General features: G+C 39.7%; 1 protein-coding gene across 1 annotated transcript in view; it reads left to right on the top strand.

The window, feature by feature from the left end:
• Positions 1-279: 279 nt before the first annotated feature.
• myom2b (myomesin 2b) overlaps positions 280-19,115 on the top strand; it is an 88,371-nt gene continuing 69,535 nt past the window's right edge. Inside the window, exons 1-10 of the mRNA XM_067235999.1 lie at positions 280-343; positions 1,297-1,402; positions 2,791-2,848; positions 3,021-3,175; positions 3,313-3,399; positions 5,176-5,264; positions 5,384-5,434; positions 6,236-6,400; positions 6,522-6,683; positions 10,147-10,288. Of these exons, the coding sequence (XP_067092100.1) occupies positions 1,317-1,402; positions 2,791-2,848; positions 3,021-3,175; positions 3,313-3,399; positions 5,176-5,264; positions 5,384-5,434; positions 6,236-6,400; positions 6,522-6,683; positions 10,147-10,288 (995 nt within the window). The 5' untranslated portion in view covers positions 280-343; positions 1,297-1,316. The remainder of the gene's footprint in view (positions 344-1,296; positions 1,403-2,790; positions 2,849-3,020; positions 3,176-3,312; positions 3,400-5,175; positions 5,265-5,383; positions 5,435-6,235; positions 6,401-6,521; positions 6,684-10,146; positions 10,289-19,115) is intronic.

Genomic DNA, 19,115 nt, shown 5'->3' with positions numbered 1-19,115 from the left:
AAATCAAAAATGTTTTTGTGTCTAGGCAAGTAAGTAAACGTTAGTTAGACACGACTAATATTCAACACACCTTTATAGGCAAGAATAAGGAACATCATGTGTAATTAGCCTATGGGGGTGATCGAATCTCGTCGACCCTCGGTCTTCAGCACAAAGGGGCTCAAACGAGGCAGATGTGATGGTTCGAGTTGATGTGAGTTATATTTAGAAGTATGCCTAGCCATACATGGGTGGCAGAAGCCGCAGGCAGCTCTCCGTCGGGTTAACGTTGTTTTCATCAGCGACTGACTCCCGAAGGGTTCAGGTTGACACACCTCTGCAAAAACCTTGCTATTCTCTTGGGGTAAGTAGTCCCTTTTTTCTTCCACCCATACCAAGATTTTCACAACAGGTGAAACAGGAGGGTGTGCACTTTCACAAGGAGGAAATGTAGGATATTTATTTTGTTTAATTAGGATACCTAATTAGAAATCTTTACAGGAAATAATTCAGTAGTTAGGCATGCTCGTTTCCATCTTAATCCCTATTTGTATATACATATTTGATAGAAACAGCAGGATTACATTGATTTTTCAGGTAATTGAGTATGAGAGTAAAAATCTGTTATGGTTCTGCTGCGGAGTTCAAGTGTCAGGTGCTGATATTTACAATGCCTGCCAGACTGATGTAAGACATTTTACAGTTGAAACCAACCCATGTAGATGGTGAGATTTGCATAAAAATGTAATATGAAAATACTCTTTTTTACATGGTTTTACATTGACCATGATACCATGACCAACAAAGATATATATACATTTGCTTTATTTTTTATTACATGTCATGGGATATATTGGGCTGCTGTAATATGTGGATTGTAAAGGAATCTGGCTCATATGGAATGCTGCCAGCTTCAAGTGAAAAAGCTGAAGATCAAATATATTCACCACACTAAAGCCATGCACAAGATCCTGATATTTATTGAAATATTCTCTCTATAGACTATTTCCAGATGAGTTTAATTCTGAAGTTGTAACTGAAACTTTGTGGATGATTTCTTTGACCACTAATTTGCCCTCAACTCTAAACCCAGGCGTAATGGAGTGTGGAATAAAGACTCCACAATCCCGTAGCCTCTATTTTAAACCTATGGAGAGTTTAAAAGAGTCAGCATTGGGTAAACAGAACAGGCACATTGTGCCTCATGCCCATCTACAATGGCAAGCTACCTCATTATTATATTGTGACTCCAAACCACGTCTACTACACTTTTACCGTTGCCAATGTGAGGTACAGTGTGTCTGGTTTGACTCACAGGTCAGTAAAAGTAATCAACTATGGCTGCAACCGTCTACAGACACAAGCACTTCAGCCATGACTACCACGATACTCAGAGCCCGTATGTGGTCAAGGAGTACTCAAGGTAAGGTGTTTAGGTACTCACCAGATACAGGCCATGTCTGAAACATTCCAGAAGTCCACAGTGCTGGACAGATTTACACACTATTACCTGCAGAGGGGAAAAAGCACCAAATAAAGCACTCAAGGCATTAAAAAACAACAAAACAATTAATTCAAATCTAAATTCAGATCTCTTCACAATGTCCTGTGAAACAAATGTTACGGTGTTGGTTTTTATACCCTGGCAGAAAAAAACTGGTACAGCAGTCGAAGTAGATCTGTTCCGGTAGACGTCCCAAATTGCTGCCAGTGTGTTCTAGTTAGCTCTAAATTATAACTCTTTAATAGCCTAACTTGCTAACTGGTTGCCTGTTCCATCACCCAATCTTACGTCTACATCCTCCCTGGTAATTGCCTGGCTCCCTTTACTATGGTCACCAGTACCATTAGAATCCACACAAACATATTTAATTCTTAAAAAATCTCTTAAGCAATGAATAGTCTCCTATTAATCAATACATTACAATTTTGCAGTGTTTACCTGTACTCAGTCTATCTGATTAGCATTCTAGAAAAATTGCAGTTATTAACACACATGTAATTATGCTAGTAGTACAAAATGACTTTCAAAATGACTTATATTAGTTCTGTACTATACTATAATACAGAACTAATATAAATAGTGCCAGGCACAAACAGATTCATTGTTTTGTGTCATCCTCAGAACTGCACAATCAAATCTCGAATTCAGGGTAATGTACTGTGGTGCTATCATGGTTGTTCCATACAGTGTCAAAAGAGAAGAGCCTAGTTTCTGTCTTCCATTATTCACACTATTCTACTGTTCTAGTAGTCTCGACAGAATAGTTTTTCTCCTGCCAAATTTCCATCCGCTTCCATTGATCCAAATTCATGATGATTCATCTACTCTAATCTCCATGTATGCAGAAATGATGAGCATTGGTCGGACTGTACTGTAGGCCCTGGTCTGTGCTGTAATACTACATGTACATTACCTGTCGACGTACCAGAAAGTTTGACCTGAACATTAAATTCAGTCTATGTAGTGGTACTCAATGTTATAGCTTTTTGCTTACAATGATTACATTTTCTTTTATTAAATTTAGACATGTTTATGATCCATGCCTGTTTGTGTTGCCATGCCACACTATGAGGCTTAATCCTACAGGCTGAGGAGTTTGTGTTGCTCAACTTTTCACCATGATGATACCATTTATACTAGTTGCATCTGCTTCAGTAACAATACTCATGCGGTTTCAGGCTAACTAAAGCCAGAGTGTGGTGATTTAACATATCCAAATACACTATTTAGGAATGTTAAAATGGTGCATTGTAAAACAATTTCCTGTTTCACACGTGAGAGTAACAGTATGTTCTTTGTTTCTGTAGCTCTGAGGTGGTGGAAGACGATTACCAGTACAAAGCAGAGAAACGAATCCAAGGAGTGGTAAGGTCTACATCCATTTGTGACTTGTTTATATGTGTGACTTGTCTATCTACCTGGCTACTTTACTTTGAGTATACTTGTCCACCTGTGTGTCAGTTATTCAAGTTGATGGGTTAAGCAGCATTCCTTCTAAGGGTGGTAAATCCTCATGTTCATAAACCTTGTTTCCCAGGTGAGGAAGAAGATGGTTGAGAAGTACATTCGAGAGGAGTCCATGATCAGGGGCCCTAAGTTTGTGGTCCGACTCCGTTCACACACTGTGTTTGAGAACACACCTATAAAACTGTTCTGCACTGTGGAAGGATACCCCACACCTGTGGTAAAATGGTCAGCAATAGTTAATATTGGCTATAATGTTGTCACATAACTACTTACAGCAAGAAGCAGTCTTTTCTATCAAGTGGTAACATTGTTTCAGTCATTATGTGGCTTAGAGTGTGTCCTCTCTACTTGTCACACACCAGGTATAAAGATGGCATCATCTTGGATAACGCATCAGGAAAATATATTGTTGGTGAAAAAGCTGGAAGCCACACTTTGGAGATTTTTAAGTAAGTGTTATTCTATGAATGCTGTATTTGTAGATGATTATTTGACCTAATTGATCTAGATAAAATCATACACAACATTATGAATTTGTTTAAATAATCCAAGACCACCTCATCTATTAGGGAAGAATATGAATGAAGATTACTGTGTGATATTTAGTTAACACATGGCTCATACTGGGTACTGTAACTGAGTACAAAGTTGAATAGGAGACTGAGGCTATAACACTGTGTTGGCAGGGAAGCTCTGCTCATTCCTATTTAGTCCCTCGCTGTGGTAGGCCACTCCCACATCTTCAGGAGTGTCAGCTGTTCATGGTCAAGTGCTGACTTCAGTGACACAAGATCCTGCAGCTACTTAAAGAGCTTTGAGCTCGTACTCATTTTACCCTTCTCTCCCCCTTTTCTGTCTGGGAGGGGATCTGGGTGCAAGTCTTAAAACTGCTGTAATTCCTCAAGGTACATGAAGGGGTTCAGTAAAATCATACAAACAATAATTACCTAAGATTCCTCTAACATGCCTCTGCGGTGAAAAATCTGAACAGTAAAGTGTGACAAAATAAAAGTAGTATGGAGAGTAAGGAAATGAGAGACGGAAAGAGAACTGAATAAAGAGAGGGAAAGACAGAGAGAGGATAGTATAGGGTAAGACAAGGGAAAGACAGGAACAAAGAAGGAGAGACAGGAGACAGAGTAACTGAAGGAAGGGAGTCTTACCGAAGGCAAGCCAGCAAGTCAAGGTTGTGTTTTGTCTCTTGCAGCTTGACATGCTTGTCATTCATGTCCTCCATGTAGAACAACTCAGCAGTGCAGGGGCCATCATTGATCAGCTCTTGTAGAAGTGCTACTAGAGGGAAAACCATTTTTTACTGAGCATTGATTGAGTCAGTAAAGGGTTTAGAATCAGGATTGCTTTTTGACATTTCCCTGTGCTGTTTACCACACTTTAAAGCTTACACTATTAATGGCAGATTTGGGTCCATTAATCAAAGTAATATAAAAAAGAATGTCTCACTCTTGAAATATATAGTTATTAGTGCCAAACAGATGGCCCACTTCAGGAAAAAAGTATTTTGGCATAATTTATATTCAAATTACCCACGGTACCGATTCTTTTTGTTATGTCCATAATTTGAATATACATGACAGCAAAATACTGTTTTTATAAAGTGGAGTGTCTAGCAGTATCAACTGTACATTTCAAAATAATTGCCCATACAGTACATGTTCATTTATTTTATACTTTAATAGTTTATCGTCATTGAACATTAATTTCATGGCATTGCTTTACCAAACTTTATCTATACATGTATCATGTATACCCGGGGGTGCGCGATTTGCGGACGTCGGTCCGTATCCGGGCTGAGTGAAAGTTCAATCTGGACCTAGATACATTTGTCATACAGAATTGTTCAATTAAATAATGATGAAACAACCGTTATTTTCAATTATCTCAGCTCAGCGCAGCTGGAAAAGTCCCAGACAAGCGTTCCATACTACGATGTGTTGTCCAATCATGTGTTATTTACATCACTTCACGAAACTCCAACAATCAAAGCGAAAGTTTACAGTGCATGTTAGGAGATAGACAGCGAGAGAAGCAGAAGCTTAAGCGAGAAAAGTAGAGAGCGAGTAGAATGGCGTGTGCAAAAGTCAAGGAAGAACATATTAAGTAAGCTAGGTAAGCTTCAGTAAGACAAATCATTGCTGTTGAATATGTTAGCAATGTGGTATTGTTTCCATCTCAAATGTGTGCAATTTTTTCTGCGTGGGGGACAGGTGTGAAACTCAGGACACTGCTCAATACACGGCTGTAGCAGGGAACATTCATGGCCAGGCCTCCACACAAGCCTCCATCATTGTCAAGAGTAAGTCTGCACACACCACACACACAAGTATTAATTCAGCTCTGCTCTTGACTTAAAGAAACATGAAACACTGAAAATGACTTGTTTGATCAGGTGCGTTTATCATATGTTTTCTACAGGGTTTAAATTAGAAGAGGAGACCTCTGTGTATGCATGGCTGCCTTACCAGAGTAAGTCCGACCAACATCTACACCTACTAGCTGAGAGCTCTAACCTTAGACCTCTACCTAAATCTTCAGGAGCTGCAGAGAGGCACATCAGGATGGTTCTCATCGACGCAGACTCAGCCATACAGTATTTAGATGGAAATACAGAAGCCTTTATCAGGCTTCCTGAAGACATGTTAGGGGAACCACTGTTGGTTAACTTAACGGCTGTTTCTGACAAACACATACTGTATCTCATTGCGCCTGAAAAGTCACAGTGTTGGTTTTATGTGTTGGTCTGTTTTTGAAAATGCGAAGGAGAGAGATCAAGCTGATTGAAAATAAATGATCTTGCACTGTGTAGATTTGGCGATAGCGTAACAAGTGATCCCTTTATCTTAGCTTATTCATAGCTTTTACTGCAGTAGAAATCCATTAAAACAGCACTAAGCTGATTTTCTGCCCTTGTATTTAGAGCCCTCTTTCAACAGAATAACTCAACCAGTATGTTGCATCAATGTGAAGCCATTGTAATACACATTGCATTTACATTTTATTCATATCTGTGTGCCTTCCCTCCAGTAAACTTTTTTGAAATTATAAAGTGAACAGATAACACCAAGGATGTGAATTTAGTTTGATGGCTCAGCGGTTAGGGAGTCAGGCTATTAATCAGAAGGTTGTTGGTTTGAATCCAGACTGTGCCAAATGGCGTTGTGTCCTTGGGCAAGGCACTTCACCCTACTTGCCTCGGGGAGAATGTCCCTGTACTTACTGTAACTGCTAAATGTCAATGATTGTGTGTATCTTCTCTGCCTTTGCTAGTTCCCATACTTCCAAAGATCCAGTACACCAAGATTAACATTACCTTCCTTGAGACCTTCGGAGCAGTGTTTGCCACAGAAGGAGTCTCAGCCACTCTGACCTGCACCATGACAATCAGTCCTAACCTGGCCAACCTGCAGCCTGAGGCCCAGTGGTTCAGAGATGGTAACACCTCAATGTGTGCAGTAACTAACACATATTTTAATATAAGCCAAAACCATTCTTCAACCATCACATTGTTCACCTTTTTGTGACTTCTCATTTTCGTCCTCATTCGTCTACTCAGAGCACCGTCTGTTTGACTCCAAGTGGGTGAAGATGGAGCAGGGGCAGTGTGTGGCCTCGCTCACTCTTCCTCACCTGTACAAGGAAGATGAGGGTCTATACACTCTTCGCATGGTGACCAAAGGGGGTGCTGCAGAGCACAGCAACTTTGTCTCCGTGGCAGGTAGGACTGGGCATCCAATCTACCATTCTTCTGACCAAAAGGATCTCCTAGTCCAAGGAAGACCCCTCAGCTGAGGCAGATATATGATTCTGATATATTAGCAGCAATCATTCTCAAGCAAAAATGCTTTTTGATAAGTAAAGGGTTAGGGATAAATTAAAGATCCTGTAAAGCAAATTCCATGATTTGCTTCTCAGTACAGTATATACGTGTGAAATGAGTTCTTGAAAGCATGTGCAAAGCGCGAAAACTTTGTCGCACTGAAATGTGGAGTTAGACCGTAGAACAGTTTCTCTTCCGTTTTCAGATCAGGTTTTAATGGGCGGAGCCAAAAAATTACCTATCTACGTCATTTTGACCCATCTACGTCAGATCACTGAATGACTCCTCCTGCTGTACTGTGATTGTAGCCTACATCAGCTAGCTAGCTAGCTTCAGGATGTCTCCCTCCATCCGCAACTGCATCTTCCCTGGATGCAAGAACTTCAGCTGCGCTGCAATGCTATTTAATTTCCCTATTGATGAGGAAAGGAAAAATACCGTATTTCTTCGAATAAACGCTGTGGCGTTTATTAAATAACGTTCATTTTTGGTGCAGCTTTTATTCGAGGGCTGCATTTACTCGAGTGTGGCATTTAATTAGTAATTGGTAAGAGAGATTTCAGCCATAGACAACTACGTTGCTGGCCTTGTGACAAGTAAAGCTTGCAGCTAAAAACGCAGGTTTCATTTAGGCTACTACCGCTGACATCCTTGTCTATTTTTTTGTTTGTCTGAGTGCGGCAACTCCCTTTCTCATTGGCTATCAATTAGGTGTGCATTGGTAATACAACTGTCTCAAATACAAGTGTTCTACATTGTGTAGAAATCTGAAGCAGCATGCCTAAACGTTCATACACGTTAGCTTTTAAACAGAAAGCTGTGCAGAAAGTGTAATAAAAACAGAAATAAATACTAGGGTTTTCAGATTATTTTTGTGTGGCGTTTATTCAAGGGCGGCGTTTATTACACAACGTTCATTTTTGGTGTGGCGTTTATTCGAGGGCGGCGTTTATTCGAAGAAATACGATAGGTGGATTGATTTTGTGAAGAGCCACGCTGATGGAAAGCTTCGGATAAACTCCAACAGCCGCCTCTGCAGTGACCATTTCACGGCGGATAATTTTAACAGGGACAGACGGGGTTCAGGGACACACGGCTTCTCTTACAGCGCGGAGCCGTACCAAGTGATCGCCCTCCCGGCCGTTTCTCCTCCGGTCGCACCTGGACTATCCACCGCTGCCAGCAGTTCATCACTCAGTTCTGTGTGCTTGTTATAATTATACTAGATAACTTTTCCAGAGGTATCTCTGCTATGAGTTAGTGCAAACCGCTAACTTGATATTAGGCTACTCGGTGTAGAATGATGGTATTTTGGTGAATTGGTAGTTAATGTGCTAGAAGTAGTGCTGTCAAACGATTAAAATATTTAATCGCGATTAATCCCATTAATGGCATAGTTAACTTGCAATTAATCGCACATTTTTATCTATTCTAAATGTCCCTTGATTTATTTTTGTCCATTTATTTTTTCTCATTTTAATACTCTTATCAACATGGAAAAGTGGATCAGATTGCTTGGTGCAAATGTTTTTTTTAAATTGAAAACAACATTGCAATCGCCTGGCTTTGATGAGGGGGCGGAGAATTTGCATCAGCTGTGTGCTTGGCCATCAAGTGGTATTTCAGACTGGACTTGCTGCGATGATAGCTCAGTTCACAACAACAAAACACACAGATCACTTTGGTCTTGTCAATGGAACTATTTGGCAACTTTTTAAAAGTAAACTTTCCATTCAGAACTTATTGGCATCCATTTCGGCGTCTCGCGCTCGCCATCCACTCAAAACGTAACGTTAGCCTAATACTCTTTAGCCGGCTCGCAAGCCCAAACAAGTGTGTGCGGCGTGCCTGTTGTTTTGTTTCCGGTCTAGCTAGATCCGGTGTGGTGTTGTAGTTTTTCTAACGTCAGTAGTTGTTGCAACAGCATGTGAAAAAAACTAAAACGTTTGCTAGGCCAAAAATAACGTTAATCAAGCGATAAAAAAATTGACGCCGTTAAAATGGGTTTGCGTTAACGCCGTTAATAACGCGTTTGCGTTAACGCCGTTAATAACGCGTAAAACTGACAGCACTAGAGGAAACCTATTGTTTTTGTTAGTATTCCTATTATTAGGGTTCCTCGGTGGGAGGAAACCTTTCTTGTACTGTCCACATTTGGTACAACCTTCAAAACCCTTCTCCTCATGAACCATAGATCCAATCGACTTGAAATTTGTTACAGATTTGTAGAATACATGTCTTTCTATAGGTTGAAATTGAATAAGGAATGCAATACAAAATGGCAGAAAGAAGTGTATTTATGTAAATGTCCACATTGCCACAATATCTTTGTGTTAATAAATCAAATATAATTTTGACTGATGGTTTTTCAAACGCTAGTGCCTTCAAGTTGACATCATTCTGAAGTACCATATGCAATTTCACCTTGATATGTCAATATATGATTGAATTCAATTGAAAGCAGGGCCGGATTAACAATTTTCTGTGCCCTGGGCAACAAGGCTCAAGCCCCCCCCCCCCCCCCCCCTGTGTTTGATGTGATGCTAGTTACGATTTCTGGAGAGAAAAAAAGCGCAAGCGAATGTTTGGGGCCTTTATTTGAGCTTAAAATTGTTTTTTGAGCTTTATGTAAAATAAACATTTAACAAGTCGTTTTTCAATTGGTAAAATATTGTCTAGAGAAGGTGATGTCTTTTTGTCTCTTAATATTTCAGATCCGTACCTTGCGTTTCTTAGCCTGGTTTATCGCGTAGAACGTTAATCGCGCGATAAAAAAATTTACGCCGTTAAAATGGGTTTGCGTTAATGCCGTTAATAACGCGTTAAACAGACAGCACTAGCTAGAAGTAGTTGGAGAGCTCTGGTGTCCATTTTTACTCCTGTGTAAAAACAATTTATTTATATGCATCTGTATGTTTCACTCATTGAACAAATAAATTATAATTCTGTCCTGTTTTGTTCGGCTTGACGTAGCAGCCATTATCTGGGTCGTAGGTAGGCAACGAGGGGCGGAGCCTCAGCTCCGTCAGGCGACATGCCTCCTCAGTCTCAAGCAGAAAGAGTGCTGATTTTCTCACGATTTCAAAACCTAATTTAACATACTTGTCTGTGTTTTTTTTTATTCTAATTCGAATGGGTAGTTAATAACACATTCTTCTGTGGTGTGGTGAACTTAAAACTTGTTTTCAATTCCACTTTACAGGATCTTTAAGTAATTTCCGTTCTATTATGGAGTGTCCTGTCTGTCATCTTAATGATGGAAATGTAAAGAACTATTCAGATTTCCAGTCAACAATTTGAAAATAACTATATTAATAGTGAAAATTGTGTAAAGAGGCACTCTGTTTCTGCCCTCATCTAGACGGCCCTCCCCCCGTGCCGGGAGCTCCTGGTGCCCCCATGGACATCAAGATCCACGATGCCAACAGAGATTATGTTATTGTGTCCTGGAAGCCCCCCAACACAACTACAGAGGGGCCTATCATTGGATACTTTGTAGACAAGTAAGAGTTGGAGGACTGCAAAAACACTACTGTTATTCTGGATACGTATTATTATTATTGGGTGTGCTTTGCCTTCGGCAAGAGCACAACATTTGTTCTCTCACATATATATTATTATTATTTTCGCACCCCTAAGGATCCCTCAATATTTGGACTACATAGACAACGTTGGTGTCAAAATGTTCGTCTTGGTCACGATTGCGTTGCTTCTATTGGGATTTACGTTCCGTTGCATGGTTTAGGTTTGAATTACGTTTTTGTGGCAAAAAGTGCCTTTTGTCGCACAAGGGAACTCAGTGCTAGCCTACGTCACAATGTCACAACGTCACAACATCAGCACACGTGCGCAACGATGCATAGATACGACGTGCTAGTGTACTAGTAGAATCATATATTTAGGCAATTCAAGACTTGCATGTACAGTAAGTAATGTCAAACTAAACTAGAGAGGGTACAATTCCTGGGGAAATTGTAGGGTGTGCTTGCTTGCGTTGGTTGCAGGTGGGTCCATCCCATTAAGTTATTCCATTCTAGTGATATTTTCAAGCATTTAGCCTAGCTAGGCTACTCACATTGCATAATTCATTAAGAACCCCCTTTGAAACAAGCTATTGTAACAACATTGTCACCGGAAGTATTTCAGATGGAATTGCGATTCAAACAGTACCAACTGAAAATATGACCCCAAAAACGTAAATAAGCTTGACATTTATGAACAAGCTAGCTGCTATTGCTAGCTTGCTCCGTAGCACAATTCAGCTTCTGCACGCAGGGCTCTAGGCTGAGACCAAATGGTCGCTTTTGGCTTTGTTACTGACAATGATCACTTCCAGAAAACTTTTGAATTAGCCATTTTCCCCTAAATAGATATCAAGCTTATTTACATGTTTGGGAGCATATTTTCAGTTAACAGGTACTGTTTGAACCGTGATTCCATCTGAAAAATACTGCCGGTGACAACGTTGTTAGAATAGCTTGTTTCAAAGGGGGTTCAGCTTGTTTCATAATAAACGGACCCATCTGCAACCGACGCAAGAAAGCACACCCTACGATTTCCCCCAAAATTAGTTATTAGTGTGTTTGCTGAAAGCAAAGACACTACTGTTGTTCTGCATACTTATTATTAGGGGCCAAGCAGCGAAGCACCTAAGGCACCTAAGGCTAGGGTTAGGCAACTTTTGAACCGTATGACTGATTCCCTGGATCAAGACGAGTTCAACGCATCCTATGACGTCAATTTCCGTTTATATAGATTTTCCGCCATTTCCGGTTTTATCAAAAGCCTTTGAAAGTAGCCTGGCTGCCAGCCCAACTTCGTCCCGCCCACAAAAAAATTTGGTCGGGAAGTTGGGTCTGGAGGGTCTCGTATTGGGGACAACTACAGAAAACCAGAATCTGGGCGGACCAAAGAAATTGCCAGGGTGGACTTTTTACAATGATGGACAGATGATCAACAGTAACGTAATCCCCCACGTCACAAAAGAGCGCTTAAGTTGAATTAGTTTTGAACAAACATGGCTACCGCTGGAGATCTGGGATGTTATGATTCTGCCATCGAGTCTGTTTTAGAAGACATCGACAGCGCATTAATTTTAAAAGAGGAACAGAGAAACGCAATCAAGGCATTTGTCGATGGAAAAGATGTTTTTGCCGTCCTTCCTACGGGATTCGGTAAAAGTTTAATTTATCAGCTGGCCCCGATGGTCGCGAAGAAGATGGGACACAACTACTACGTTGCTCTGATTGGTTGTAGATATATCCAATTGAGCGAAGAGGCATTTGTTTTCCAGGTTCGTTTGAAACACGCCCAATAGTCACAGCCCAACGGAGAGTTCTCAGACTCATATTCTGACTAGAATTATGAGTATGACAACGTCAGGCTACTTTGAAAGCCTACTCCTCCTACAATTTTTTTCCAATCTTCCCCAGAATTGGCACCCATCATCGTCAGAGCAACCCTCAATCAAATTATTTATATATTTGATTTTCAAAACCGTTTGTCTGGTACAGCCAATCATAATTGGCAACAAAGCAACCAAACAGGAATTTGGGTAAAATCTCAGCAAATCTTTGAGATATCAAAACTAAACTTGGAAGACACTACAACATGTTACCATGTTCAAAGGCAACTTCATATCTCCAAAAATGATTCATATAAAGCAAATCGAATTTATCGCCAACGCTAAAATAATGCTTTACACATCCGCCAGTCAAAAACTGATACTCTGATACTATGAAGACTCTTGAGAATGTTTAGTACACAAATCTGAGAAAAAGTTGACTGTGAGATGAAAAGTAGATTTTTGGTGGATATTTGAAACATGCATGTTTGGCTAATTGCTAAGGAAATTGGGTGTGCTTTGCCTTCGGCAAGAGCACAACCTTTGTTCTCTCACATATATATTATTATTGTGAGAATGCTGTTAAGCATTCTCACTATTGTTTTCCTGTTTCTCTTTATTGTGAGAATGCTGTTGAGCATTCTCGCTATTGTTTTCCTGTTTCTCTTTATTATTGTGAGAATGCTGTTAAGCATTCTCACTATTGTTTTCCTGTTTCTCTTTATTGGGTGTGCTTTGCCTTCGGCAAGGGCACAACCTTTGTTCTCTCACATATATATTATTATTATTATTATTATTTTTATTCTTTTTGCCCCCCTAAAACTCAGTCAATATTTGGCCTACATAGACAACGTAGGTGTCAACAGTTTCGTCTTGGTAGCGATTGAGTTGCTTCTATTGGGATTTACGTTCCGTTGCATGGTTTGGCCTTAAGTTAAGTTTTTGTGGCGAAAAGTAAGCTAACGGTGGCTAATTTGCTAGCCACAGTCACTGACGTTACTAACGTCACTACGTCACGAAAACACGCGTGACTACCTTTGGCAGAACATTCGTTTCGCATCTGTTAACTTGGGGGATAGCTAGGCTAACTATAGCTTTACTGCAAGGCAGCTGCAGAAACGCCACAAGCAAAGAGGCCAGGGTGATAACTATTTACTCATTTTACTTTGTTATATGACACACAATTGTGGTGTGTAATGTACAATATATGCTGATATTATTAAGGAAGTACATCTACTTTCGGAAACAGTAGTCTACTATTTCACTGAAGTATTAGCATCATGACATTAGCCTGTGTTGCCCGGGCAACACATACTACAGTGGTCTATGATGTATCTGTTTTCAATCGTTAAAATAAACATTCCTCACATATACATTTTCGTTGTATGATTTATTCTGACATTAGTAAACGATTTGTTGGTGAAATTACCATTACCTGTGGTTTCAAACCAGTGTAGCTCACTGCAACGCTGTAGCCTCCCCGAGACACTAGTGTGAGTAGCTAACAAAAACTCCTCAGTCTTTCAATAGTTGAAACAATCTGACTACTAACCTGAACTTCATTGCCACAGCCTAAACTTTGTCAATCTGTTCATGAAAATAATTAATTTCAGCCTAAACCGTACAACGGAACGTTAAATCGAATTCAACCAACGCAATCGCTACCAAGACGAACACAGCAGTAGTCTAGTACTGTACCGTAGTAGTAGAATTTACCGGGGCAGCTTCTCCACACAGGGCTATATCGCATTTTGCGTTTTTACTGACAATGATCGCTACCAGTGAGCTTTTTATGAATGAGCGATTTTCCACTAAATAAATGTCAAGCTTATTTACGTTTTGGGGGGCATATTTTCAGTTAGCAGATGGTACCGTTTGAATCGCGATTCCATCTTCTACTGCCGGGTAACGTCGTAGAATAATCTTCAAAGGGGTTGTTTATTCATGAATGAATGCAATATGAGTAGGCTAAATGCCTGAAAATATCATGAGAAGGGAAAAACTTAAAATGACGTTTAAATCATAGAGATTAGGTCCATTTTTACACCGGTCTGCACTAATGTCACGAAAACACGCGTGACTACCTTTGGCAGAACATTCGTTTCGCATCTGTTAACTTGGGGGATAGCTAGGCTAACTATAGCTTTACTGCAAGGCAGCTGCAGAAACGCCACAAGAAAAGAGGCCAGGGTGATAACTATTTACTCATTTTACTTTGTGATATGACACACAATTGTGATGTGTAATGTACAATATAAGCTGATATTATTAAGGAAGTACATCTACTTTCGGAAACAGTAGTCTACTATTTCACTGAAGTATTAGCATCATGACATTAGCCTGTGTTGCCCGGGCAACACATACTACAGTGGTCTATGATGTATCTGTTTTCAATCGTTAAAATAAACATTCCTCATATATACATTTTCGTTATATGATTTATTCTGACATTAGTAAACGATTTGTTGGTGAAATTACCATTACCTGTGGTTTCAAACCAGTGTAGCTCACTGCAACGCTGTAGCCTACCCGAGACACTAGTGTGAGTAGCTAACAAAAACTCCTCAGCTGTTCAAGTCAAACGGTGACAGAACATGTTCGGCACTCCCCTTACTCAAAAGTCTTTCAATAGTTGAAACAATCTGACTACTAACCTGAACTTCATTGCCACAGCCTAAACTTTGTCAATCTGTTCATGAAAATAATTAATTTCAGCCTCAACCGTACAACGGAACGTTAAATCGAATTCAACCAACGCAATCGCTACCAAGACCAACACAGCAGTAGTCTAGTACTGTACTGTAGTAGTAGAATTTACCGGGGCAGCTTCTCCACACAGGGCTATATCGCATTTTGCGTTGTTACTGACAATGATCGCTACCAGTGAGCTTTTTATGAATGAGCGATTTTCTACTAAATAAATGTCAAGCTTATTTACGTTTTTGGGGGCATATTTTCAGTTAGCAGATGGTACTGTTTGAATCGCGATTCTATCTTCTGCCGGTAAAGTCGTAGAATAATCTTCAAAGGGGGTTCTTTATTAATGAATGAATGCAATATGAGTAGGCTAAATGCCTGAAAATATCACGAGAAGGGACAACTTAAAAGGACGTTTAAGTCATAGAGATTAGGTCAATTTTTACACCGGTCTGCCAAATGTATTCGTTTTGATTCAGCCTGTCAGCTGCCTCTTGCAGGGGAAATGAGAAGACATCATATTTCATTCGACACTTCACTCGTATTTTGAGTTGTAAATGAGCAGCAAAAAAAAGATGCTTTTAAATCTATGTAATCTTTATAAATAATAAGTAGGCCCGATGCATTTTTATATAAAATATACAGACCCCTGTGCAACCGACGCAAGCAAGCACACCCTACAATTTCCCCAGAAATTGTACCCTCTCTAGTTTAATCTGTTAAAACGATAATATTCTTGTTACGACTAGCTAGCCTACTTCTTCTGTTTAACAGTTCAGCTTTCAGCTTCTCCCACATTGTAGGCTATTTTAGCTCTTAGCTTTGTTAAGATGATGCAGTTCAGCTTCCACATTGCCTCTTTTGTGTGACTCACACATTTTTGAAATTCATTTCAGCTTGCGGGTATTTTCTCATTCTCACTTTTATACTTTTTAAAATATTAAGGTTTTTGTGCAAATTATTCTCCCTTTAAAAGTAATGGTAAATCCTTTCAAATCATTGTTGGAATGCTGCTCCAGCCCCTTTCAAAAATACCTTTCGGTTGCTTTGAAGCTTCAGCTTATAACTTTCTACTAAATGTTCACTATTTTCAGCTTTTTTAGCATGGTCAGCTATCCACATTCAGGTTTTCAGCATTCTCACTGCTGTTTCGCAGGAACAGCCTTTTCTAGTTATTATTATATCAACTTCTTAGTTCTTCCGCCGTTTTTTGGCCTTTAACTAGTTCTGCATACTTTCACCTATTCCTACAATTTTTGTATCAAAACGTTCAGCTCCTTCAGGAGATGTTGGCTATGACTTTTGGTATTTCTCACTTTTATACTTTTTAAGACATTAAGGTTTTTGTGCAAATTATTCTCCCATTAAAAGTAATGGCAAATCCTTTCAAATCATTAAAAAGCTTCCTCCTCTTTCAAACGTAACTACTTCAGCATACTTTCAGCTAGAGACACCATTCAACCTTTAAAATGTTCACAAGACATTCAGCTATTCCCAAATGATTCAGCTTTTTCAAATATTCTGCCAATTTCTAATTATGACAGTTTGAAATACATTAAAATGTTTGCTCCTTCTTGATTGTTATGAATGAGCAGCCAGCAGAGTGGCACACTGTGCTGGCTGCTCTTTTTCTGATATTCAACTAAATTGTCAAACAAATTCCTCTAACGTTCATATAGTTTAACGTACAGAAACAAGTTATACCTTAAAATGTAGGAAAATTTGTCCTCTTTCAGCCAATGTAACTACTAAAGAGCTCACATTTACAGATTTTCAGCTATGGGCCTTGAAGCGAGAGCAGCCTTTCAAATTCTCTCACTAACTTCAATGGAGAGGTGGGTAAAATCCGTCAGAGAAAGCAGGAAGGAAGACGATTTCGAAACTGCCGGTAGAGACATATTTCTGACCGCACATACATATAAAGGACATCTCTAGTTTCGGCAGAGTCTTGGGTCTCGGAAGATATCCTCATTTTATTGATTGGACGTGTAGTTTTGCGTCTAGGTCAACTTGTTTGAGGTGTGGATGCTAGGTAAATGTTCGTTTTTCTCTCTGCCTAGCTCGTTAGCGATCACAGCTGCTCCATCGCCGTGGCAACCAAACAAACACGTACCAGGAAAGCAAAAGGAACACGTTTTTGAAACTGCAGGTATAGTCGTATTTCTGACTGCACAGACATATAAAGAATATCTCTGGTTTCGGCAGAGTCTTGGGTCTCGGAAAATATCCTTATATTTTGGATTGGACGTACAGTTTTGCGTCTAGGTTATCTTGTTTGAGGTGTGGATTCTAGCTACATTTCTCTTATTCTCTGCCCTCAGCGCGTTAGCAATCATAGCTGCACCATCACCGTAACGACAGACACGCACCACTCAGTCTCTCACACAGGTGATTGGTACGTTTACTTGACCATGAGAAACCCGATTACTAGCAATTGTCGGTTTATACCAATAATACGATTACTCCGTTTACATGTGTAATTAGTTATGCGATTACTCAATAAACGCGTCTACATGATTCTTTTTTATTAATCGTTGTATGCTCCACGGCCAAAACTTGCACCATCATCCTTCTGCAACAAAGTGTCGCCGTGTCTTCCTGTATCGGCTCTACTGCTGTATGTTTCATTCCATCAACACATTGAATCCTACTAAGAAAGCCGAGTAAACACACTCAATGGTAGGCTACATCTGCTACTGCTATTACTATCCCAACTATAATTTCAGCTGTTAAAACGATAATATTCTTGTTACGACTACCTAGCCTACTTCTTCTTCTGTTTATCAGTTCAGCTTTCAGCTTCTCCCGCATTGTAGGCTATTTAAGCTCTTAGCTTTGTTAAGATGATGCAGTTCAGCTTCCACACTGCCTCTTTTGTGTCACTCACACATTTTTGAAATTCATTTCAGCTTGCGGGTATTTTCTCATTTATCACTTTTATACTTTTAAAAATATTAAGGTTTTTGTGCAAATTTTCTCCCTTTAAAAGTAATGGTAAATCATTTCAAATCATTGTTGGAATGCTGCTCCAGCCCCTTTCAAAAATACCTTTCGGTTGCTTTGAAGCTTCAGCTTATAACTTTCTACTAAATTTTCACTTTTCAGCTTTTTTAGCATGGTCAGCTATCCCCATTCCGGTTTTCAGCATTCTCACTGCTGTTTCGCAGGAACAGCCTTTTCTAGTTATTATTTCTTTTTGCCCCCCTAAATCTTCGTCAATATTTGGCCTACATAGACAACCTAGGTGTCACAAGTTTCGTCTTGGTAGCGATTGAGTTGCTTGTATTTTTATTTACGTTCCGTTGCATGGTTTAGGCTCAAGTTAAGTTTTTGTGGCAAAAAGTGAAGCTAACAGTGGCTAATTTGCTAGCCAGTCACTGACGTTACTAACGTCACTACGTCACGAAAACACGCATGACTACCTGTAGCAGAACATTCGTTTTGCATCTGTTAACTTGGAGGATAGCTAGGCTAACTATAGCTTTACTGCAAGGCAGCTGCAGAAACGCCACAAGCAAAGAGGCCAGGGTGATAACTATTTACTCATTTTACTTTGTGATGTGAAACACAATTGTGAAATGTAATGTACAATATTAGCTGATATTATTAAGGAAGTAGGCCCACATCTACTTTCGGAAACGGTAGTCTACTATTTCACTGAAGTATTAGCATCATGACATTAGCCTGTGTTGCCCGGGCAACACATACTACAATGGTCTATGATGCATCTGTTTTCAATCGTTAAAATAAACATTCCTCACAAATATATTTTTGTTGTAGGATTTATTATGACATTACATTACAAGTCAACGATTTGTTGGTGAAATTATCATTACCTGTGGTTTCAAACCAGTGTTGCTCACTGCAACGCTGTAGCCTACGCGAGACACACTACAAAAACATCTACACAGCTGTTTAGGAAGTCAAACGGCAACAGAACATGTTCGGCACTCCCCTTTCTTAAATTAAAAGTCTTTCAATAGGTGAAACTATCTGACTACTAACCTGAACTTCATTGCCACAGCCTAAACTTTGTCAATCTGTTCATGAAAATAATTAATTTCAACCTAAACCGTACAACGGAACGTTAAATCCAATTCAACCAACGCAATCGCTACCAAGACGAACACAGCAGTAGTCTAGTGCTGTTACCGTAGTAGTACAATTTACCGGGGCAGCTTCTCCACACAGGGCTATATCACATTTTGCATTGTTACTGACAATGATCGCTACCAGTGAGCTTTTTATGAATGAGCGATTTTCCACTAAATAAATGTCAAGCTTATTTA

This window comes from Osmerus mordax, chromosome 5, assembly GCF_038355195.1.
Source record: "Osmerus mordax isolate fOsmMor3 chromosome 5, fOsmMor3.pri, whole genome shotgun sequence".
Lineage (NCBI taxonomy): Eukaryota > Metazoa > Chordata > Actinopteri > Osmeriformes > Osmeridae > Osmerus > Osmerus mordax.
This window is presented reverse-complemented; position numbering and strand designations above follow the sequence as displayed.